Raw genomic sequence first — 26182 nt, 5'->3', positions numbered from 1 at the left:
CCTTAAGGCCTCTCCACTATTAGAAGTATCCTTGAGACTAGGGATAGCATAGGATCCCTTATCTTAAGGGTTAGCTTTGAAGCCCCGGTTCACCACTACCTTATAGTCATTTTGACAGTGTTTTGGATCATTGTCTTACTCAAATGTCCACTCTAGTTTTTTCTTTATCACCCTGGTGGATGGCAGCAGATTTTTATCAAGGATATCTCGGTACATTTGTCCATTCATCCTTACATGAAGTTTGCCAGTGCCATATTCTGATAAACAGCACCACACCATGATGTTTCCACCTTCAAATTTCACTGTTAATTTGAAGTCTTTGGAGTGATATGCAGTGCCTTTTGACCTCTGAAAGTGGTGGGTATTATGGCATCTAAAGAGTTCAATTTTGGACTCATCTGACTAGACTATATTCTCACAGTATTTCAGAGTCTTGCCTAAATGTTGCTGAGCAATGTTTAAATGCATTTGAACATGCTTTTTGTTCAACAATGGAGTCTTGTGTGGTGAGCATGCATAAAGGTCATGCAGATTGAGTGCATTACTTATTGCTTTCTTTGAAACAATTGTACCTGCTAATTTCAGGTCTTTCTATAGCTCTGAGCAGATGGTCCTTTTCTCTTAGCTAACTTTTCTGATAATTCTTTTCATTTATCTGTCTGAAATCTTGTGGAGACCACCTGATCATGGCAGTTGTATTCTGCAATTATGTTCTTTCCACTTCCAGTTTATGGCCCCAATAGTGCTCACTGGGAGAAATTCTTCTGTAACCAATGTATGTATGTTTTGCAACAATAAGATTACGAATGTCTTGAGACAGCTGACTGGTTTTACCCATCATGAGATGTTTCTTGTGCGGTACATTGATAATGAGACTTTTTTTATAGGTCATCAGATAAGCCAACTGATATTAATTTTCACTAAGTTGCTTTGTAGTTACTGATAGATTTCAGCTGGTGTCATGACTTTTCATGGCTTTTTCATCTCTCTTTCTTCATGTGTACTTTTCCCTGTGTCATTTCTCATTATTTTTATACATTACTTAATTTATGGACATCTATGGAATGACTTCTTTCCCTGTGTGGATTGGATGGATTGTTATCAACCGCTGTTGAGACATTTATGTCAACAGCACCTTTAGAAATATATTTACTTAGAAAATGAGTGATGAGTTTAATACTTATTCCACACACTGTATGTATCAATACATTTTTATAGGTGTATCTCATAGAGGTAACCTAACTTTATTCTTAAAATCTGATAACTAATATATGTTTCTGTGAGATATTTATTCATGTATATGTAGAGGCATAATTTGTTCATGGGCACCAACACAGAGTGACAGAAGTTTCATTAGTATTGTACTTCTTATTTTGGGCCAATGAGCACTTTTACCCCATCTAGTCCTTAGTTCCCAGGTGAAACTTCAACTCCTGCACCCCTTATAGTTACCCCGCTGTATATATGTTGACATATACCTATCTGTACACATTCTTTTCTTGCCCCTTTAAAATTTGATAGCATTTCTATCAGCAAACGTTTACATTAATGTTGTTAATCAAATATTGATTAAAGAGGTTTCAAATAAAATGTTATTTTATTATTTCACAAAAAAATTGGATGATTTCTTATAAAAAACAGATTTATTGCTGTGTTTACAAAGGTTGTAGGAAATGCAAGAAAATACAGAGTAATTGCATTAACCTAAGGATCGTCCCTGTCTGACTTTCTCCCAGCCTCCGCATGTGTCTGTTATTCTTCACTCTGTTACTCTCCGTAATACACATATCAATAGACTCCAGCATGTTATAGTAACCATAATTTTAATTTTTATTGGATAAGTTGATAGTACACATGAAAATAAAAAAACGTTGTAACATGTCTTAGCACAGAAATCCACTTTTTTTCTCCGCTAGGACTGATAATTTATTCTCAATATTCTCTAGAAATAGAGCTCGTGCCTTACTCACCTTACTCCATTACCCTATTGTCTATATAACACCTTATGAGTAGCAACTACCATCTTCCAGTCTTCACTGAACACAGATTTTATGAGTGAAGTGTGGATTTTGAAAATTAAAGATCCGTCCAGGAAAACACAGAAGTGGATTCCTCTGATAAGATATTTTGCAGAGTTTCGTATTTTCACTTGTATTATTGAATTATAAAATAAAAATTAAAACCACGGTTACTCTTTAAAACTACTTTTTAATCCACTTCTCATTTAGTGAAATATGCATATTCAAATCCAATGTATAATGAGTAATATTCATTTAATCCGACTATTTCTAATGGGTTCTATTTGACCAATTATTATCTAAATGGTCAAATAAGAGTCCAGTTTTAGACATAAGCCACAAAACACATGCTAGTATAAACTATGGCACCATGACTTTTTTATTTTTACACCAGCTTATATCATGCATAGAACCAGGGGTGAACACAGACTTCAGGGGAGCCCTGGGCAAGAATTTTGTCTGGGACACCTCCACACAGCAAAGTTATCTGTTAGCTGTAGTACCTGGCATTGCCTGGGATAGTAACTAAGTCTCTATCTCTGTCTCTCTCCCACCCACCCTCTCTCCATCTCTCCCACTCACCTTCTCTCCCTCTTTCTCTCCCTCTGTCTTTCTCTCTCTCGCTTCCTCTCTTACCCACTCTCCCTCTGTCTTTCTCTCTTTCTCTCCCTCTCTCCCATTCTTCCACTTTCCCTCTCTGTCTGTCTGTCTCTTTCCTACTCTCTCTCTCTCCCACTCACCACTGAAATTTATATTAACTGACACATAAGCTTCTTATACTAAGTATATCCTTTGTTGCTTATGGTAACCAATCAGAGCTCCTATTAATGACCTGTAGCAAAATAGAAGCAAAGCTGTGAATGGTTGCTATAGGCCACCTGATAAATATCCAGGCTAACTGTTAAAACAGCCAATTTATTACCTCACACATCCAAACAGTAAGGAACTCTTTTTCTGTCAAGTCCATCTAGTCCCTGGACTCTTCTAAGCCCATCCCGAGGTGAGCTGTAGGCTCCAGTCCCTTGTAGGATAACCTCCGGGTTCCTCAACAGGTCTAAGTTACGAGATCACGTCTTCACTCCAGAAACTCCCCTGTAAAACTCCTGTCTCACAAGCCTGTCTATACAATGAACATTCTGGCCATCTGTCACTCCTCCCACCTTTGCTCTCAGTTCCCTCTGTAACCAGGAGGTATCTGATACTGCTATATCTATTACTAGCAAAGTCTATCTACATAATATTCCTATACTTTACCTTACACTACATCCTACTTAACATTCTCCACTCTGCTACTCTATTAGAACCTATGTTCTACCCTAAAGCCCGTAGTCAGTCTGTGACACTACTGTGACGCCCTGGACAAGCCAGGTAGTCACAGGTAGGCCCTTACACAAACCCCCCTCCCCCCCTTAATAAGGTGACAGCAGCCAACCTACAAAAACCTTGTCACCTCCCTCAGGGTTTGATGTTCACACCAGGGGGCGGAGCCAGGTGGTTGGCCATGCCCACCGAGGAGTTCACAGGCCCTGAGGCAGGAAAAACGTGTAGATTAGTTTTGACAGTGAAGTGGAGTGGAGTTCAAGTGCAGACCTGTGCCCAGGTGTGCTAGAGTCTAACACCAGGTGTCTGGGTTGGAGCCCAGTCACCTCTGGCAAGGAGGCAGATGGTGGTGGCCGCCTACAGGAGCTGGGATTACAGCCGGTGGAACCGTAAGGACCGGGGAGGGGTGGTGGCCTGCCGATACCGAACCGGGGAACTGATTGGAAACCGGAGCACCAGGAGGGGTACTCAGACCCAGTACGAGGCCCAGAAACAACTGGGCCGAGTCAAATCAACTGATTGAGGACTTGACTTTAATCCCTTTCCCACCTAAGACCCGACTGAAGACAACAGCCCAACCATAGGGGTAGAAAGCCACCACCCAGGCATCGAGACCCGACGGGCCAGCGTCTGCGGGCAAAAGGGCTCTACCAGCACACACCAGGCTGGGGAGTGGACTACTGTTGCTCAGGCATAGGAGTCATTATTTCTACAAAAGTGAGGTGCAGGAGAAAGGCGGAAAACACCAACCTACAAAGGGGAAAAGCGCAGCCGGCTGCGGGCACTGTCCACCATCTTGTTTGGTTTACCAGAGACTCCAGAGTGTTTGTAATAGTGAGCACAACAGTGCCTTCGACCCGCGCATTGCGCCGCACCACACCAACACGCCAGCAGCATCGTCCATTCCCCCACCTCAGCACCTCCCTCGGGCCCCGGAACCATCATCCCCCTACCCACGGAGGGGTCAACACTGAGCTGCGCAACACCGTCCCCGGGAGCCTAGTCAACGGCAGCGGTGGTGTCCATCCATTCACCACAACCCGTGGGTGGCGTCACGAACTCAAATCCCCTACAAACAACCGCGGCTCTGGCCGTGGACCTTCCCACTGAAGTCCCTACGTGCTGTGCCAACCCCCCTTTCAGAGCGACGTAACCCCCGGGTCCGTGAGGAGCTCGAGCCACCCACCGACGAGCACGGATCCGATTATACTTCACCACACTACCCACGGTGTGTGGTGAAGTATGGCCCCACCGCTGCTGCTGTGGGACACCCGGGGCGATGGGCTGGCAGCTGGTTGTTAACCCCTTCGTGGGTAGGGACCCGGTGCAGGGGACGATGATGGCAGGGGCCAGTGCGCCTGGTCAGACCAGGGAGTCTCAGCTTACTCACGCTTAAAGAATTCGGACAAGTCCAGTAATTAACCAAGGTGCTGGTGGCCGTCCGCCGCGGCCGGTTGTACTCTGGTCCCCCACCCGGGCTGGTGGTCTGTCACTTTCCTCTGCACTGTGTTGTGTGTGTTGGACTTCCCGGTCTGGAATGCGAGAGTCTGCTCCCAGTACTATTGTTGGGAGCCATGCCCGCTGACCCGTGGGATCTACCGGGCCCTGGTGGATGCCCTATCCCTCTTTGTGGGAGGTTGTCTCTTTTCGGGACTTAGGTTGGGACAGGACCTATGATCCTGCCCTCAATCGGTTAATTAGCTTGGCCGATGCTGCCGGTGCTGGCTTCAGGGTCCGAGTACCCCCTCTGTGCACGGTTTCCGGGTAGGTTCTCCGGTGTTGGTACCGGCGAGCTCCAACCCTGCCCCGGTCCACCTCGGATCTCCAGCTGCCGTCTTCCCGTCTCCTGCTAGGCGCGACCACCATCTGCCACCTAGCCAATGTGTCAGGGCACCGACCCTGACACCTGTCAGCTTCACCTCCTCACTCCACAACTTAACTCACACTCAAAACTGACTGTTTTTCCTGCCCCAGGCTATCTAGACCCCTAGGTGGGCGTTTTCCTTCCACCTGGTCCCGCCCACTGGTGTGCCTGTCTTTCCGTGGGGGAGGTGACTAGGGTTTCAGGTCGGCTGTATGTAACCCTGTGAGGGAAGGTGTTATGCGGAAGCCTAAGTGTGTGACTACCTGGTTTTGCCAGGGCGTCACATTCCCCCTTGGTTTAATACAGACCATCCGCGGGCTGTCCGACCACCAACATTTATTTAACTGCAACTAAGGAAAAGAATAAATCAAATTACAAGTATAATAAAATTTGTACAATAACTTATTCCCTTACGGGAGGCACGAATCTTAAACGTTACTAACCGGACCGGGCCACCTTCTGTTCATACCCGCCACCTAAACAAGCTGTTCCCTGGTGCCACCACTAAGACAGGTGGCACCCCTTTGCCCAAGTCCAGGAACGGGTCCGGGTAGCGCCCACACGGGCGGGTAAAAAGTTCCTTACCCGGCAGTCCTTGTTACGGGTCCGAACGGTCTGGAGGGTAGTCACTGGTTGCAATGGTGACGGGCCTCGGCCGACTCCACCGCAGGCCCTTCCTCCAACCTGCCTCTCCGGAGACTGGGTTGGTGCTGTATGAAGATGGGTGGTAATTATTTACAAGACCCAAAAGTCTTTGGGTTGGCCTGCCAGTTCACGGCCGTGGTCCATTTTTAAAACTTGCAGAAACTGTAGGACGATCCCAACGGGGACACACAACTAGGGTAGCCGGGAACTTGTTACCTACTCATCTTCTGGTAACGTGGATGGTGAAGGAGGGTATGGGCACATCTTTCCCCCGACATTCACCCATTTGCGAATGTTGAGGGCAAACCATCCTCTTTCTCCGCAATGCCGGGTATACGAGACCAGCTCTCCGGGCTCCAGGTCTCGGTCGAGGTCTCCTGTGGGCAGGTGCTGGGCTACGTCCCTCTGGGACACAAAGATTTCGGCATCCATGCCCGGCTCATGAATGAAGCCCCACCCGCGCTCAGGGTTAAAATGGCGGACCTGCCCTTGATAGGTTGGACCCCGCACTCGGAAGGTGAATTGACGGAGGTGGTCTTTTTCCAGGTATGTCCGGGACAGCACCTCCGCCTCTCTCTTCTCCCGGGCAGCAATCTCCTCTCTCAGTTGCCGCTGCTGCTGCTCCCAATATGGCGCACGGTCTCCCGGCTCCTCCCCCTTCTTGGGAGCTCGGCTCATGCGGAGGCCCTCACTGCCGGTCACCACCGGCATCACTCTTGGCTGAGGGCTCCGCTCGACAGCCTGCTCCGCTTCCCAGCAGGTATTCTCCGGCTGCTCCATAGCCGGGACTGGGTACGAGCTGATGCTGGGACTCATGACCGGGGTCAGCTTCCGGGTCGGCTCTGTCTCCGTTGTGGCCGGGCGGACTGCCGGGGCCAGTCTTGTCATGCGTGCGGCCATCCTCGTGGCCGGGGGTGACGTCATCTTCGGCGCGGCCGGGCCCGGGGCCGGAGGAGATGTCTTCCGGGTCTTGATCTGGTGCGAGGCTGGTACGGGTGCCGGAGCGGTGGTATGCCCATGGCCCGAGGTCTCCGTGGCCAGGTCCTTGCCTGCAGATGGAACGGGCTTTGCTGCCGTGGCTTGGGGCAGCAGACCGAGTGGGGCGCCGGCCACAGGTACGGGTGGCGAGGGAGGCGACATGGCGGACGGGGGCAGACCGAGCTCCTCAGCTTGGTGGGCCGGTCCCGGTGGGACACAGGGGCATGGGTCGCTTACCCGCTCCTCCGAGGCCACCTCAACTTCGCGGGCCGGAACGGCTGCAGCCAGCTTCCTCATCTCGGCTGTCCATCTCTTTAGCAGAAAGTTGGCCTGGACCTGGATCCTGCGGCACATCCGTTCTGTCTGGGCTTTGACCCAGTCAGCAGTCCCGGGAGCAGGTTCCTCCATTTTCGGGTCACCAGACTGGTCGGACATCCTCTTGGGGCAGTGTCCAGGAACAGAAGATGGCAGAGTCCTGGTGTCCCTGACTCTTATGTGCTCAGGTCACATGCTGCAACTTCTCCACCCGCCCCCCTGGGTCTTTTGCGAGCACTCTCTTCGCTTTGCTCTCTAGTTTCGTTTTTGGCCTCAGGGTCTTCCTTCCGGCCGTGTTCCCAGGGGACGGGGCTTCAACTTCGCGCCCTTTCTCGGGGAAGAAGACGCTGGGTTGTCATTTTCGCGCCTAAAAATGGCGGCTAAAATGGCGATTTTTCAAAGTTTTTGCAGTGGAGCACTGCTGACTGTCCAAAACAAGGCGCCCTTTCACCAGGTAAGTGAATGGGTAAGCATCCTGTTCGTGACGCCAGATTTCGGGGTGTGACGCCCCCACGTCAGTAGCAGCCGGGCTGCTCGGATCCGGACCCGGTGTGTGGCTCGAGGGATCCTCCGAACCCGGGGGTCACGCGGACACTCCGAATAAAAAGGGGACGTATTTGTACGGCGGTTGCCGTAGTCAGTCTGTGACGCCACCAACGGTGTGTGGTGAAGTATGGCACCACCGCTGCTGCTGTGGGACACCCGGGGCGATGGGCTGGCAGCTGGTTGTTAACCCCTCCGTGGGTAGGGATGGTTGCCCTGGGACCCGGTGACTTGGTGCAGGGGACGATGATTAAAGGGGCCGACGCGCCTGGTCAGACCAGGGAGTCTCAGCTTACTCACGGTTAAAGAAATCAGACAAGTCCAGTAATTAACCAAGGTGCTGGGGGCCGGCCGCCGCAGCTGGCTGTACTCTGGTCCCCCACCCGGGCTGGTGGTCTGTCACTTTCCTCTGCACTGTGTTGTGTGTGTTGGATTTCCCGGTCTGGAACGCGAGAGTCTGCTCCCGGTACTACTGTTGGGAGCCGTGCCCGCTGACACTGACCCGTGGGATTTACCGGGCCCTGGAGGATGCCCTATACCTCTCTGTGGGTGGTTGTCTCTTTTCGGGACTTAGGTTGGGACAGGACCTATGATCCTGCCCTCAATCGGTTAATTAGCTAGGCCGTTGGTGCCGGTCCTGAGTTCAGGGTCCGAGTACCCTCTCTGTGCACGGTTTCCGGGTCGGTTCTCCGGTGTCGGTACCGGCGAGCTCCAACCCTGCCCCGGTCCACCTCGGATCTCCAGCTGCCATCTTCCCGTCTCCTGCTAGACGCGATCACCATCTGCCACCTAGCCAATGTGTCAGGGCATCGACCCTGAGACCTGCCAGCTTCACCTCCTCACTCCACAACTCAACTTAACTCACACTCAAAACTGACTGTTTTTCCTGCCTCAGGCTGTCTAGACCCCTAGGTGGGCATTTTCCTTCCGCCTGGTCCCGCCCACTGGTGTGCCTGTCTTTCCCTGGGGGAGGTGACTAAGGTTTCAGGTCGGCTGTATGTAACCCTGTGAGGGAAGGTGTTATGCGGGGACCTAAGTGTGTGAATACCTGGTTTTGCCAGGGCGTCACAATTGCACGGATAACTGTTTTGAAGCAGTGAACTAGTAGACATGGATGCTGCATAATTTATAGGAAAGTATATGTAGCTCACATGGTACATGAATTGAAGATTGGAAGAATATATTTGGTCTATAACCATAGTAATATACAGGCAGTGGTACCATAGTGACACGTGAGCTCTTTTCCACATTTATTTTTGCTTCTGAGTTTTTTGCTTCATGGATATCTGGGTTATTTGAGTTGTACAATGCTGGATTAAAGAATTGTCTCTATTCATGCCTAGAATTACACTTGATGTATTTTAGATTTTGTGATACAGGGAGATACTGCCAGATTACATACTCTTGCATAAAACTCTTCTAAACTGACTATCCTGATGATTTCAGGTCCCACATCGCTACTTTCAACCCTTTGGATTTGGTCCCCGGGCATGTGCAGGAAAATACATAGCTATGGTGATGATGAAAGTGATCCTGGTGACTGTACTGAAGAGATACAAGGTGCAGAATCTGCGTGGACGGTCCTTGGAGAACATCCACAACAATAATGATTTGTCCATGCATCCTGATGAATCCCAGACCTCATTAGAGATGATCTTCGTTCCTCTCCACACAGATCAGCTCATACACTAGCACACAATATATTAATTTATGCCAAGTCTGGAACTCTGAATTGTGATTCATCTAGTCACAGTGTTGGTCTGTGCATACGTTTATTCAACTCTTGCCATTGTATAATGGCTATCATTGTCCGTGCCATGGTCTATTTTGTGTATATTTAACAATATTATTAATAAAATATTCTGTTTATTTTCCATACTGGAACCAGTTATTCAAACATTAAGGAGTGCTCTCCCATGTTTCTAATGCTAGTAGACATCAACGAAAAGGACTGTGTGTAAGAATGGTTACCACTCGATTGTTGGAGCGCTGCCTGCATAAGTAATGAACATTTCCACCAGAAAATGCTCAGCATTAAACAATAACTGACTGTCACCATATTTGCCAATCATCAGTCAGTTAGTACCCTGTGCACAAAGGCTGACTGCGCTTCAGAGACGCACAGAATGATCAGTAATAAATTATACTTATAGCCTGCCAATGTTCGCAGAAGCACAGGTCCTGTTTACAAAGGACGATGCGCTGCCGAGAACAATGATCTTTAAAGCATAACCGTTCTTTTAAATGGTATGTCATATATGTCATATATTAATAGTACACATAAAAATAAGAAACTTTGTAATATATTTTATCAGACAAATTTGCTTCTTTCTCCTCCAGGAATGATAATTCATTCTCAAAATTCTCAATTCTAGGGTAAAATCTGTCTTCAGTGAAAATAGATTTTTATATTACTGAGATAGAGCATTGCAGTTGCTACTGACAAGATTCTATTGTAGAAAGGAGGGGCAGGACAGGGGAGGGAGTAGCTAGAAGCAACGCTCTTCCTTCCCCCTTGTAAGGAGATGGACATGTTGCATTTCCTTCTGAAGACACCAATCCAGATATTGACCTAAATTGTAGTGTGATGTATAATGTCAAGTGTAATGTGAATTTTGTCATGGGTCATTGTGGAAGTAATGTGTCATGTGAATTGTGATATGTAGTAGTGTTGTAGGTGTTATGCTGATAGTAGAGTCATATGCAGGTAATAGTTTGGATTAGTCAACAGTGGGAGTGATTAGGATACAGGGAGAGAGATGGTTTCCTGTGGAACATCAGATAGGGCCCAGCGTGTGATTAAAACATACTTATGGTTTGGTTAGCCAATAAGGCCACATGACGTAGGTTTCCCTGCAGCTAGAAGACGCTAAGGCCAGTGAAAGTGGGATCCAGAGTGTAGAGCAAAAAAGAGGTAACCGGAACATGGAGTGATTAAACAGAGTAGGGTAAGGTGACTGACTGAGATAACAAATGACTGAGTGAGACAGGTCCTTAAATAGGACACTCAGCGGTATGGCCTGGAGTAGATTACAGATCCTTAAAGGTAAACGAGTCACAATGGAATAGAACATGAGATGAAATAAGTTTTCTGGTTGGGAGTCTCTGAAGCATCAGTTGGTAACGATCTTGGTCCGGCATTATCCCTTTGAGAGAGAGAGAAGACCGCAGGGAGGACAGGATGACGTTCACGAACTGTTCTGTTATGCTGAGCTGAGTGGTGGTGAAAGACTGAAGACTATAGAAGAGACTGTGTTTGACAACACTCACTGTAGATAATACAATGTCTGAGAAGATATGTGCCTGCTATCCTGTTGTTGTCAAACTTGTGTTAAGTAAAAAACTGTGTTTTAAAAACTGTCAGTCTCTCTCAGTGACTGTGTAGGAGGTGGCCTGATTACACCACTCTTACAGTATTTCTAAATATTGTCCGATGTGTTTTATATTGCATTTCACTATAATGTATGATTAATGTGTTAACAGTGTAATGTAAAGGATAAGAATGTTAGCTAGATGGAGATTAGAGCAAGTCAAGGTTTTAGTATGAAAAGTGTGGCAAATGTTTCCTAGTTTCCAAGGTAACTGAGAGCAAGGATGGGAGAAGTGAGGGCCAGAAGGTTGCCTGGTGAGACAGGCCTGAGAGAGGTCAATTCTGCAGTGGGGTTTCCTGGTGTGTGGATGGTGCCTGATAACTTGGTCCGTCAAGAAACCAGGAAGTATCCTCTAAGTGTCCGGATCCTATGGCTCACCTTGGTTTCCTACTGAAGCTGTCTCGGGCAGCGTTTGGACACTGGTAACCGCGGAGACAAGAACAGCGTTAAGAGGCTCATGCTCGGCAGCTGGAAAGCTAATTCCCAGGCAGTGGGTTAGACAAGAAGAAGAACCCCAGGGAACAGCGGCAGCTGAACAAGATAGGAATGGTTATGTCTGTCAAAAAGGGTGAAAACAAATAAATCATTCAATGTTGTGCTGTAAAGAGACACTCTGTGTTATGTGCTGCCCTGCAACTTGTATGACGGTGACTGGCTGCGGGGAGGTGGACGCTCCCCTGAAGACCGAAATAAGTGTCACACACCCCTTCCGGGGATGATAACAAACACAGGTTCAGTCTAGAGAAGGAGAACGGAGCCCTGTCAGCCTGGTGTTTGCTCCATTCTACAACTAAGTTAACATCTGGTCTTGGCCAGCCAAGGACAACTGCATCATGTGGTCTGCACTGGTGTACTGCCCTCACGACACAAGTCGACACACCCAGGCAGGACTCCAACTTTCATAGCGTGCAGGGGTGCAGAAAATGCAGACTTCGCTCACGACTACCGCCCCACGCTAACCTTCTCCCCTCCCTTTTACATAGTATTTATAAAAACCAGCTGTCATCTCCTATCACGGTAATATTAAATCTTTATTCACTGAAGACAGATTTTACCTGAAAACGGAGAATTTTGAGAATGAAAAGTCAGTCCACGAGAAGAAAGGAGCAGATTTATCTAATAAGATACCATACAAAGTTACTTATTTTCATGTGTAGTATTGGTTTAAGAAATAAAAATTAAAATGACAGTTATGCTTTAAATAAAACAAAAAGATAATTTTTCCTGACGAATGAATATTTTGCTCATTCATGAACACATTGTCAACCTGTCTAGACTGCTCAAGCATCAGGAAACAAGCATTACAAGGAACACTTGTTCCCAATTACTGTGTATTACTGTAGATGTACTCTTACAATATATTATGTGGCTATGCTATAGATGAATATGACAGTAATATATAATTTATCAATTGTGTTCCATTTCAAAGATCTGTTATGATGTCTTTTTTTTCCAGTTGACATACAAATGGTGAGTAAGGTTTTTATTTTTGCTAGAGAGAATAATAGGGCAGATTGTACTATCCCGGTTGTCAAAAAGAAATGGAAACCTCATGGAATGTACTCTTGAAATATTTGCACATGACATCTTTTTCAAACAGGCTAACCTGCTGTGTCTTTTTTTTTGTTTGTTCATTTTTGTTTGCTCACTGAGCACGTTTTTGACGTTTTTGACCTCCGGTGGTTTTGTTTTAGTGTTTTTCAAGCACGTTTGAAGCATCTTTTTCAGTGGCATTTTCTGCACCTTCATAGTATCATAGTATCATAGTTTTTAAGGTTGAAGGGAGACTCTAAGTCCATCTAGTTCAACCCGTAGCCTAACATGTTGATCCAGAGGAAGGCAAAAAAACCCCAATGTGGCAAACAAGTTCCAATGGGGAAAAAATTTCCTTCCTGACTCCACATCCGGCAATCAGACTAGTTCCCTGGATCAATACCCTGTCATAAAATCTAATATACATAACTGGTAATATTAAATTTTTCAAGAAAGGCATCCAGGCTCTGCTTAAATGTTAGTAGTGAATCACTCATTACAACATCATGCGGCAGAGAGTTCCATAGTCTCACTGCTCGTACAGTAAAGAATCCTCGTCTGTGATTATGATTAAACCTTCTTTCCTCAAGACGTAGCGGATGCCCCCGTGTTCTAGTCGCAGGCCTAGGTGTAAAAAGATCTTTGGAAAGGTCTCTGTACTGTCCCCTCATATATTTATACATTGTGATTAGATCCCCCCTAAGCCTTCGTTTTTCCAGACTAAATAACCCCAAGTTTAATAACCTGTCTTGGTATTGCAGCCCACCCATTCCTCTAATAATCTTGGTCGCTCTTCTCTGCACCCTCTCCAGTTCAGCTATGTCCTTCTTATATATCGGTGACCAGAATTGTACACAGTATTCTAAGTGCGGTCGCACTAGTGACTTGTACAGAGGTAGAACTATATTTTTTTCATGAACACTTATACCTCTTTTAATACATCCCATTATTTTATTAGCCCTGGCAGCAGCTGCCTGACACTGTCCACTAAAGTGAAGTTTACCATCCACCCATACACCCAAGTCTTTTTCTGTGTCTGTTTTACCTAGTGTTCTACAATTAAGTACATAATCATAAATGTTATTTCCTCTACCCAAGTGCATGACCTTACATTTATCTACATTAAACTTCAATTGCCACTTCTCAGCCCAATCCTCCAATTTACATAAATCTCCCTGTAATATAAAATTATCCTCCTCTGTATTGATTACCCTGCAGAGTTTAGTATCATCTGCAAATATTGAAATTCTACTCCGCATGCCCCCAACAAGGTCATTTATAAATATGTTGAAAAGAAGTGGGCCCAATACTGACCCCTGTGGTACCCCACTATGAACTGAGACCCAGTCCGAGTACGTACCATTAATAACCACCCTTTGTTTCCTATCACTGAGCCAGTTTTTAACCCAGTTACACATATTTTCCCCTATCCCCATTATTCTCATTTTATGTACCAACCTTTTGTGTGGCACCGTATCAAAAGCTTTTGAAAAGTCCATATACACAACATCCACTGCATTTCCCTGGTCCAGGCTTGAACTTACTTTTGTAATAGCAGAAACGCAGTTTATATCAACCTTAGTTATTTTCAATGTATCAACCAGCAAGGTCTTGAATCACATAAATCTCCTAGGAGACACTAGTATAAAAATATCTAAAACTTAACATTTAATATGTAAATTAAAAAGTGAACAGGGTCACTGAAGACGTGACATACTAAACATACCAACATAAAATACACCTGGTGTTTGATCACAGCCCCACACGTATTGTCATACAGGTGCACTAGCACACCATCAGACCTAATACCAATATCAGGCTATTAAAGAATCAACACCAATGTATATGACACATTAGACCGTCCAAATAAGCATCATGGACATGAAGACCTCACAAGTAACCCCTTGTTATGTGCCGCGCACATTTTTGAACAGAATACATGTGGAGGACGTGTTTTGAGTGCGTTCATAAATGGGCAGTTGATGTGGCCTAGCACCAGGACTTATAGAACTTGTTTCTTGGTCCAGCACTGTGGTTCCACTGGGGATGCCTGCCTTTTTGACGGTGGTATTACCCTTGATTTGGATTATTAACTTCCCTGAGGAATATTAATGAAACGCGTCGGAAGTTATATGTTTACATTGATGGAAGTTTTCACCTAAAGATGCTTTAACAAATCAAGGAAACAAGTATACTCGATCTATGACAATCGAGTTCCAGGTTTGCTGCATTATTTAGCCCGCTACTTATAGTGACCTGTTCCCCTTCTATTTCTGGGTACCCCTATTTAAGGTGGTTCGCTCCTAGAATGGTGTAACAAGGAGTTAATTGTTAGGTCTTCATGTCCATGATGCTTATTTGGACGGTCTAATGTGTCATATACATTGGTGTTGATTCTTTAATAGCCTGATATTGGTATTAGGTCTGATGGTGTGCTAGTGCACCTGTATGACAATACGTGTGGGGCTGTGATCAAACACCAGGTGTATTTTATGTTGGTATGTTTAGTATGTCACGTCTTCAGTGACCCTGTTCACTTTTTAATTTACATATTAAATGTTAAGTTTTAGATATTTTTATACTAGTGTCTCCTAGGAGATTTATGTGATTCAAGACCTTGCTGGTTGATACAGGCTTGAACTTACCTCTTCATAGAAGCTGATCAAATTAGTTTGACAGGATCGATCCCTCATAAACCCATGTTGATACTCTGTCATAAGGTTATTTTTCTTGAGATACTCCAGTATAGCATCTCTCAAGAAACCCTCAAGGATTTTACCAACCGTAGAGGTTAAACTTACCGGCCTATAATTTCCCGGCTCAGTTTTTGTCCCCTTTTTGAATATTGGCACCACATTTGCTATGCGCCAGTCCTGCGGTACCGACCCTGTTATTAAGGAATCTGAGAAGATTAAAAATAATGGTCTATCTATCACAGAACTCAATTCCTGTAGTACTCTGGGATGTATGCCATCCGGGCCCGGAGATTTGTCAACCTTAGTGATTTCGAGGCGGCGGCGTACTTCCTGCTGGGTTAAGCAGGTAATATTCAAGGGTGAATTTATGGTATCACTGGTCATGTCATCTGCCATGGCATTTTCTTGTATAAAAACCGTAGAAAAAAAGTCATTCAGCAGGTTGGCTTTACCCTCATCCCCTTCCACCATTTCACCAAGACTATTTTTAAGGGGGCCAACACTATCGCTTTTCAGTTTTTTACTGTTTATGTAGTTAAAGAATATTTTAGGATTATTTTTACTTTCTCTCGCAATGAGTCTCTCTGTCTCAAACTTAGCTAACTTAATTTGCTTTTTACATATTTTATTTAATTTTCTATAATTATATAATGCCTCATCACTACCTACCCTCTTTAATTCTTTTAAGGCTTTCTGTTTTTCTTTTATTGCTTCCCTTACAGCTCTATTTAGCCATAGGGGTTTCCTCCTATTTCTAGCATGTTTGTTCCCATAGGGTATATTTTCTGCACAAGCCCTATTCAGGATGCTCATAAAAGTCTCCCATTTGCTTTGTGTACTTTTATTACTTAGTACATCATCCCAGTTTATTGCACTAAGATCATCTCTCAACCGTTTAAAATTTGCTTTCCTGAAGTTTAGTGTCCTTGTAGCCCCTCTATTATACATCTTACTAAAGAATACATGGAAACTTATTTTTTTGTGATCACTATTCCCCAAGTAACCCCCAACTTGTTTCTACCTCCTTGTTTCTTGTTTCTACCTCCTTGTAACCTTGTTTCTACCTCCATTCAACAATGAAGAAACCACTCAAAAAGATGCCCAGTCAGCATTATCTGGGCATATTTTAAGCCTTCCCATTGACTTCTATTGTAAAGTATAAAGTGTCTACAAGGGGAAAACACCTGAAGGATGGTCAGCTCATTTCTTTTGACTACCTGGTGTCTTTGGAAACCTGAAGTGGCTAAAAGATGTTCAAAAGACTAAACATATGAACAGCAAGTCATTTTGCCAAAGAAATGCGTATGTTTAGGTAATGCTTTTTCAGGCTGTTTTCAGAGTTGAACTTGCCAGAAAAAGATGTTGCGTATACACACATATCCAAATGTCAGGAATGTTGCTTAGGCTGGAGTTACACTTGCGAGAGACTCACTCGAGTCTTGCAACGCATCAGCTGATACAGCCACACTCTTTTGACAGAAGCGAGTCGGCTACATATATTTCTATGCAGCTGAGACACTCCTGTCTGGAGACTGTGCGGCCGTGCAGGTTGATGCGATGCGAGTCTCTCACAAGTGTAAGGCGGGCTTTACACGTTGCAACATTGCTAGCAATTGCTAGCGATGTCGAGCGCGATAGCACCCGTCCCCGTCGTACATGCGATATCTGGGGCTTGCTGCCGAAGCATACATTATCGCTACGGCAGCTTCACATGCACATACCTGGTCGGCAACGTCACTGTGACCGCCGCGCAATCCCTCCTTCAAGGGGGAGGTGGGTTCGGCGTCACAGTGACGTCACCGAGACGAAACTAAATGGCCGGCCAATAGAAGCGGAGGGGCGGAGATGAGCGGGACATAACATCCCGCCCACCTTCTTCCTTCCGCATTGCCGGTGGACGCAGGTAAGGAGATGTTTGTTGTTCCTGCGGTTTCACACACAGCGATGTGTGTGTCTGCAGGAACGACAAACAACATTTACACATTGCGATGTCTCTACCGGCGCCGGATGTGCGTCACTAACGACGTGACCCCGACGATATATCGGTAGCGATGTCGCAACGTGTAAAGCCCACCTAACTCCAGCCTAATGGCAAAAAAGATCAGGGGTTAAAGCTCCAGTTAGATTGTGTATTATGTACTATGTACTAATTTGTACTGGATCATGTACTATGGACTAATTTTTCTGCAGAAGCCTGCCTATACCGGGGCTTAATATTTGATTTTTTTTGTCCTGGTTTTCCTGATAGGAAGCTGTTATCTATCAGACAGTGTGATTATATGAGCACTTTGTTGTACCATGTACTAATTTGTACTGGATCATGTACTATGGACTAATTTTTCTGCAGAAGCCTGCCTATACTGGGGCTTAATATTTGATTTTTTTGTCCTGGTTTTCCTGATAGGAAGCTGTTATCTATCAGACAGTGTGATTACATGAGCACTTTGTACTTAATACATTCTAGTACTATTGTATGGCCATCCGTAGTGTAATTATTATTTTAATTCACTAACTATCCAGGGCAACTAGAGGGTGAGCCGACGTGGAACGGGGGCGCCCAAAACAGTTACGGCGTCATACCCTCCGTTGGTAGGTAGGAGCAAGGTCCCATAGGGTGCTATAGGGACCCCATATATTTAGCTCCTCCCCTTCATCTATGCCCTTTGTGTGTTCACTATTAATGGGTGTCTAAATTTTAAAATATATCAATAAAAGTTTAATTTTAATTGAAATTGAGGTTTTTTGTTTTTCGTATATTGAACTCAATTGGTCCTATTGTATATGGTTTTGTTAAAGCTCCAAGACAAAAATTTTGCCCCACCCTAACTTTTTTAACATCCCAGATACACAGTGACAACTCTCTGAGTGCAGAAAATGTAGTCGATGTTACCTGCAGTCCTAAGTAACACCAAAAATAGCACAGTGATAACGCTGAGTACGGATAATATAATCAATGCTCTCCTCTGCAGTGGAGAACACATCGTTGGTTCAGCTGCCTTAAGGCATAGAGTTGGAGGAGGGTCCACCGAAACCTGCGACTATTTCAGATGGATGTGCGTACATTCAGCTGTATTGTATTGTGGAACAGGGAACCCACTGCAATATATGCCATCAGCTAATCAGAGTCCGGCAGCTGACGTCGACATGCTGTAAGGATAGTCCTGGGAGTAGACCCACTGGACCGTGCACCAGACTCCCCTGCGACGCCGCCTCGAGCGAACCCCTTTACAGGGACTGTCGGGCATAACCGCAGAGGGCCTAGATGCACAGAAGCTGGGATCAGCAAGAGTAACTGGATAGAGTCTTATAGATACAGGATCCGATCTGAACCAGATACAGGTTAACGGGATCAGGCAGAAGTCCAGAACCGAAGACTGGTGCAGGTCACAGGGATTAGGCTGAGGTCCAGGAGTGGAGACTGGTGCAGGTTAACGGGATCAGACTGAGGTCCAGGAGCGGAGACTGGTGCAGGTTAATGGGATCAGGCTGAAGTGTGTGCTCAAAACGGTACTCAGGATCTGCAAGCAGAGAAGTTGGAGTTACACAAAGCACAAGCAGAGAAAGACCTGAACAACTGGTACAAGTGACAAGTTACAGGGACACGTTGAACAAGTGTGTCGCCCCACCGGGTGCGCAGCGGTGCACTAACTTCAGGGACTCCACGTGGAGGGACAGTCTGGTCACAGGTAAGGTGTCCTTTCTTTATATGTAGTTTTGTGACGCCACTCTCGGTATTGCGGTCAGGGGACTGCCGCTGCAGGTTAGGGGATGCCTGGGGCTGGTATTGGATGCAGCTAGATGTAGTGGCCTCCCGAGAGTGAGGCAGGCCCCAGGGCCCTGTGTAGGTGTGTGGAACCACAGGTCATAGAATGACTCAGGCGCAGTCCAGAAAGTCTTTTAACCTGTTTACTCACTTTTTGGTTGTTTTTGTGAGATGCTTGGGCGACACTGTGATAACCAGGTGGAACCAGTAATTCCTGAGGGCCGTTCTGAGGGTAGCTATCAACTCGCCCTCCTTGCACTCCTTTTTGTTTGGGAGGACCCCTTACTTGCAGTATGGTGGGATTCCTCCAGGGAAGCTGTTTGTTTTAGACCTTGGTGGGATGGATTCTGGCCCTGTCCCCTTGTGGGTCCCTTTGTTGCTGCTAGGGCTCGGACTCTATGTTTCTGGTGAGGTACCGCAAGTACCCTCACCGGGAGGTTGAGCAACTCCAGACAATCAGATTTCTGCTCTGGGGACCTGTGTTCCCGTGCGTGTCGGAATATCAGAGACCCCCGTACTCGGCCACCTCTCTGTAGGTGTCTTTCGGGCTGATCCACAGGTACCCGTTCTCCCCCGTTTCCAGCTACCACACTCTGCAGGGTCTGGCTAGCAGGGATGTACATCTGCTCCCTTCCACACTCCTGAACACTCTGCTCCAGACTGCTTGCTCCTCCTTCTCTTACTGTCTGCCCTGCTTCCTAGCAACCAGGCTCTGAGCACACCCCTTGATGGGAATTGAAAGTTAACCCTTTCTGGCTACCCAAGGGTCCCTTCTAATGGTGTGGGAGACCTGGTCACTATATGTTTGTGTGTGCACCTCATCCTGGCCTCAGGAGATTACCTGAAAGCACTGCCCCAGCATGGGTGCAATACTCTGTGGTGCCTGACCAGGTCAGGGGCACCACATTCCCCCTTGGTTATCAGCAGAACGTCCTCGGGCTGCAAAGACAAGAAGAAAAAGGGTAATTACAAACTTTTCCCACACAGAGGCAACTATTTACATTTAAACATACCAGGTACCATTCCACCACCAACCACCCACAAGTCCGAAACCCACCCAAAAACCTCCAGGAGGTAGGTCACCGGTCCTTCTGGTGACCAGGTCTGGGCCATCCATTTCCCCAGACCTTACCTCCAATCCTCCTCTCCTGAGGAGGGTGGTGTAAGGTACGCCCCATAAACAGGCGTACCTGCTTCAGAGTGTTGGAGGGCAGGCCCCATAAACAGGCGTGCCCCCTTGTTGGTGCAGAGCCATGCCCCTCAACAGGCAGACTCTGGGATTGGTACCAAGGAGGTAACTCTTTACAATGCGAGAGTTCGTGGTTATAGCCAGTTCATAACCTGTGGTCCATTTTATAAGGTGCACGTAACCAAGTGCAAAGAAAACATTTTAGCAGCAAAGTTCTCGCAAAAGTCCTTGCGGGCACATTCTTAAACGTTACTTAACTGTAAACAGGTTAAACATTACATGTTATACTGACATTTTGGACTAAATTGTACTTTGTCTATACCGTAATGGGGGCTGACCAAAGTTGCTGCGGGTCGATTTATGCAGTACTATACTGTCATCTGTCTAAGGTTGTGTCCTCACACTCAGTGTATGTGTCTCACTGTGAATGATGGGTGTACTGGGTGCTGATACCAGTGCATGGTCTTGCGATTCAGCTTCACTTGGCTCTTCAAGGTTCTGAACAGGTTCTTCTGGTTCTCTTACTTCTTCTCTGGGTTGAGGAAAGGTAATGACTGGAATAACAACTGCTCCATTGTATTGAGGCCAACTTGCTGGAAAATCTCCAAGTACAGTATGGATCATCTTTTCACTTGGTTCTTCAACTAGCGAAGGGTTGGAAACTTCTTCAGGGGTTCTAAGCTGTTCAGGACATCTCTTAAGGCGATCTCTAGAAACGACAGCTGTTGTCTTTCCTCCATCTTTGCTGATGAGGCATGTCTTTTTACGACTGAGTGTCGATGGTAACACAGTATAGGGTTCTTCTTCCCAGTGATTGTCGAGTTTATGATGTCTTCTCTTTCTCTTGAGGACTACTTCTCCAGGCTTTAGGGGAGTGGCAGGTGCATTTTGATTGTAGGCTTTCTCTTGCTTTTCCCGCTGCTGGGTCAAGTTTCGCTCCACACACTCTTGTACTTTCTTGTATTGGGTTTGGCGGGTGGAATCCCAATCAGCATCTTGTAGAGGATCTTCAGGGGTCTCAATTCCCATTTCCAGATCTACTGGCAATCTTCCAGGTCTGGCCCTCATCAGGTATACTGGTGTGCAATTCGTGGAACTCACAGGGATGTTGTTATACATGTCCACTAGGTCGGGCAGCTTTTCTGGCCACTGGCTCCTTTCCTCCAGTGGGAGAGTCTTCAGAAGGTCAAGAATAATGTGATTCATCTTTTCGCACATGGCATTAGTCTGAGGATGGTAAGGCGTGGTATGGATCTTCTTGCAGCCGTAAAGGTTACAAAATTCCTTAAACACCTTAGCTTCAAAGGCTGGGCCTTGGTCAGTGAGCACTCGATCTGGATAGCCATGTGGTCGACAGAAGTGTGTCTGGAAAGCTCTGGCAGCAGTCTGACCTGTCAAGTCGTTGACTGGTACTACCACCAGGAATCTGGAGTAATGGTCAAGCATAGTGAGAGTGTAGTTGTAGCCTTGTCTGCTGGGCGCCAACTTTACATGGTCCAGGGCCACGATCTCCAGGGGTCGCTTGGTTTGGATTGGCTGGATCGGTGCTTTCTGGCTGTGATGGTCTTTTCTTCTAAGATTGCAGGGCCCGCAGTTTTGACACCACTTCTCTAGGGCAGATCTCATGCCTACCCAGTAGAATCTTGCTTTAAGTAGTGCCTCTAGTTTCTTCCAACCAAAGTGGCCTGCGCCATTGTGATAGGCTTCTAGCACCATCCTTGTATCCTTCTGTGGTACAATCACATGCCACACCTTCTCATGCGTCCTCGGGACAATGATGCTCCTGTAGAGTTTGTCTTGGTAGATGAATAATCGACCCCTCTCTTTCCATAGGTACTGTGCCTCAGGTGGGGCTCCTGGGTCAAGGCTGGTGCCAGGTTGGGTGATCAGCTTCTTTACCAAGCCTACCGCTGGATCATTTTCCTGTGTCTCGTTCCAGTTGTAGTGAGGTAGCGGATTCAGGGTCACCTCTTGGTGGCTGGTACACGACTGCCGACACTGTTTGGCTCCTTGGCGATGGAACGCTGGCAGTTCAATCTCTTCAAGGTCATCCCCATATTCACCCTCGTCTGCTAGGTGAGGCATCCTGGACAGAGCATCTGCGTTGCCTTTCTTGCGGCCAGCTCGATACTTGACAGTGAAATCATAGTTTGCCAGCCGAGCTACCCAACGTTGCTCCATGGCACCCAATTTAGCAGTATCCAAGATACATATAGTCCAACAATATATTTAATCCACAATGCATTAATCCCTTAGTTGGGACACTGCATTGTGTGACTGAGCTACTCAGAGTACAAATCAAAAACAGGAGGAAATGAGTAGAGATGCTTCAAACAATATGTATTTTCCATACGTATTTATTAATGTATTTTCTGTACCAGAAAAGTGATGAAAAAATACATATACAAATATATACAAAATATGAACAAAGTGAGGCCAAGAGGAAAGATATTAAAAGGCACATACATAACCTGCAAGACCCCTTACAGAGAATCCTGCTAAATTACCAGGGAGTGATGTCTAAATATCATACCACATGGTTCCAGACATGCACATAAACATACAATGTGTGTCTACTGCTGACACAGGTGTTTGAAAATTGCACAGTGGAAAATTGTACCCGAGATCTACTTATACCTGCTATATAAGGGACACGATACTTGTCTTATAAAAATTATTTTTGTATAAAGTTTACATCAGCAGGACTCCAAGTAGACACCAAGGCACAAAAGTTTGTTTGGTTTGTATCAAACACCAATCAAACGCAGATGCGTACATCTAAGCAAAATCCACAACCACAAGGCTTGCGTTAATCATTGTGCATCCCTAGCAGGCACTCATCATCACATAGGAAATTTTAGTAGATTAAAACGGTTGCAGAGGGGCCCTGTCCCTGCAATGCCAGATACTGCCAAGCACTGTTATATTGCACTTTACATCAATCTTACAAAAAATGTTATGTCAAAGCAGTGAAGGCATATGCACCACAGGAGCCCCATACATACTACACTCAGTAAGGGAAATTGCTGGCAGATTAAATTACCAATAAACCGCAGATGTATCCATCTAAAAAGTATCTGCAATTAAAGAGCCCATGTGAATCAATGTGTCTCCCTAGCAGACACTCATCGCATAAAGGGGAACTATATGAGTCCTAGTATATAGTGGCTGCAGGGGGGTCCTGTCCCTACAATGCCCAATACTGCCAAGCACTTATATATTGCACATTGCATCAATCACATAAAAAATGTGTCAAAGCAGTAAAGGCATATGTGCCACAGGAACCCCGTACATACCACCCTTTGCAAGGGAAATTGCTGGCAGGTTAGTCAGATGAGAAAGGGTTAAACCCCATAAAAACTCCAACGTACATTTCACAAAACCACTTGTGTACTGTTGCTTCGTCAGGGAGTGACTGGTCATAAGAATCGGCATGTTTAAATAGCCGCCAGTCCCATAGAATCAGCTGTATCCTGTCAGGGCATTCAAGCGGCGCATGCGCACATGGCGCTCCCAAGATCTGGAAACCCCACCAGGCCGTCATGGCATCAGCGCACGCGCGGGAGCAGAGACGCGTCTCCATAGCACCCGTGCATGCGCACACGCCACCCAGAGACGGCCGGGGGGAAGGCGGACCCGAGGCACAATGCGCGCACGCGCACATCCATGACAGGAAACGTAACATATGTCAGACATGGACATTCTGCGATTGCATATTATGTAAGTGCAAGATACAATACATATTGGAAACATATTGCCAAGATATTATAGAAAAATGGATAGACATTATTTCACACCGCAAAATATATATGCACATCTATGACAGATAACACAAAGAACATAATATATGTCGAACATAGACATGCTGTGACTGCATATAGTCTAAATGCAATATACAATACATATTAGAAAAATATTGCCAAGATATTATAGCAAAAAAGATGAACATAATTTCATTCCAGCATGACATATTTGCAGTCCGATGTCCATGTCGTTCTTTGATAGAGGAAAATCCTCAAATTCTCATATGTCACATTTCCAACGAGAGTTTGAAAACGATACAGGATCAAAAGCTGTTATTTTCCAGGGAACATATAAAGGAAAGAAGGGAACAAAATAAATAACTCACATAGATTTAAAAATATATAAAAACGCCCAACTCCCATAGATCAGAGAGGGGAACAAACCCACAAAAAGTGGAGCGATGTCACAAAAAGGAAGCAAAACTTAAAGCCTCATTGAGACCCGACGGGGTGACTGTACCCAATGTCACCATCCATCTTGTCTCACGTTGGGCTAACCTTCTCTTGATATTGCCACCTCTGATGCCACCATGGACTACTTCAATCCCACGTATAAGTAGGGATTTCGGATCACACCTATGGTAGGCCTTAAAATGGCGTGGAATAGTTTTCAAGGAAGCAATATCAACCACAGTCTTAGCCGCAACAATGTCTCGTACATGTTCTCGAACGCGAACACGTAGTTCACGTGACGTTAGGCCAATATAAATCAATGGGCACCCACAAACCGCATAATAAATGACGTTTGAGGTGCCACATGAAATATAATCCCTAATGTGATATTCACGCGTCCCGTCAGCTGACGAGAATACCGAACTGCGTAAGACATTGCTGCATGAAAGGCAATGGCCACAAGGAAAGCAACCAACCCGAGGATTCGTAAGACCTAAGAAACTAGAAGCCGGCGGAACATAATGGCTTCCGACCAATACATCACGTAAATTAGCCGATCTCCTAGCCGTCATTAAAGGGGCAACCGAAAGAGAGTCCCTCAAAAGGGGATCAGATGTTAAAATTGACCAATGGCGGTTCAGAATAGCACGAATATTGTGCCATTCATGGTTAAAGGTAGTGATGAATCTAACCGCAGGGCACTCTACTTTGTCTTTGTGTCTCGTCAGAAGGAGTTGGGATCTTGGAGTATTTTTAGCCCTAAGGTAACCCTTCTTAATACTGAGATTACTATACCCTCTTTCTTGGAATCGAAGTGTAAGGTCGGCAGCCTGCTCCTCAAATTTCTGATCTGATGAACAGATTCTCTTCATTCTCAGGAACTGTCCGGTGGGGACAGCGCGAATAGTGGATAAGTTATGAGCAGACGATGCATGAAGTAACGCATTAACAGATGTACTCTTTCGAAAAACATCGGTCTGGATGACATTGTCGTCATCAACTGTAAATACTCCAAGATCCCAACTCCTTCTGACGAGACACAAAGACAAAGTAGAGTGCCCTGCGGTTAGATTCATCACTACCTTTAACCATGAATGGCACAATATTCGTGCTATTCTGAACCGCCATTGGTCAATTTTAACATCTGATCCCCTTTTGAGGGACTCTCTTTCGGTTGCCCCTTTAATGACGGCTAGGAGATCGGCTAATTTACGTGATGTATTGGTCGGAAGCCATTATGTTCCGCCGGCTTCTAGTTTCTTAGGTCTTACGAATCCTCGGGTTGGTTGCTTTCCTTGTGGCCATTGCCTTTCATGCAGCAATGTCTTACGCAGTTCGGTATTCTCGTCAGCTGACGGGACGCGTGAATATCACATTAGGGATTATATTTCATGTGGCACCTCAAACGTCATTTATTATGCGGTTTGTGGGTGCCCATTGATTTATATTGGCCTAACGTCACGTGAACTACGTGTTCGCGTTCGAGAACATGTACGAGACATTGTTGCGGCTAAGACTGTGGTTGATATTGCTTCCTTGAAAACTATTCCACGCCATTTTAAGGCCTACCATAGGTGTGATCCGAAATCCCTACTTATACGTGGGATTGAAGTAGTCCATGGTGGCATCAGAGGTGGCAATATCAAGAGAAGGTTAGCCCAACGTGAGACAAGATGGATGGTGACATTGGGTACAGTCACCCCGTCGGGTCTCAATGAGGCTTTAAGTTTTGCTTCCTTTTTGTGACATCG

General features: G+C 45.9%; 1 protein-coding gene across 1 annotated transcript in view; it reads left to right on the top strand.

Moving 5' to 3' along the window:
* The window catches only part of CYP19A1 (cytochrome P450 family 19 subfamily A member 1), a 135764-nt gene extending 126254 nt beyond the window's left edge, over positions 1-9510 (top strand). Inside the window, exon 10 of the mRNA XM_075342744.1 lies at positions 9130-9510. Within this exon, the coding sequence (XP_075198859.1) occupies positions 9130-9375 (246 nt within the window). The 3' untranslated portion in view covers positions 9376-9510. The remainder of the gene's footprint in view (positions 1-9129) is intronic.
* Positions 9511-26182: the final 16672 nt, after the last annotated feature.

Source organism: Anomaloglossus baeobatrachus, chromosome 4 (assembly GCF_048569485.1).
Source record: "Anomaloglossus baeobatrachus isolate aAnoBae1 chromosome 4, aAnoBae1.hap1, whole genome shotgun sequence".
Classification (NCBI taxonomy): domain Eukaryota; kingdom Metazoa; phylum Chordata; class Amphibia; order Anura; family Aromobatidae; genus Anomaloglossus; species Anomaloglossus baeobatrachus.
The sequence above is the reverse complement of the archived record's forward strand: the minus strand, read 5'-3'. Positions and strand labels throughout refer to the sequence as shown.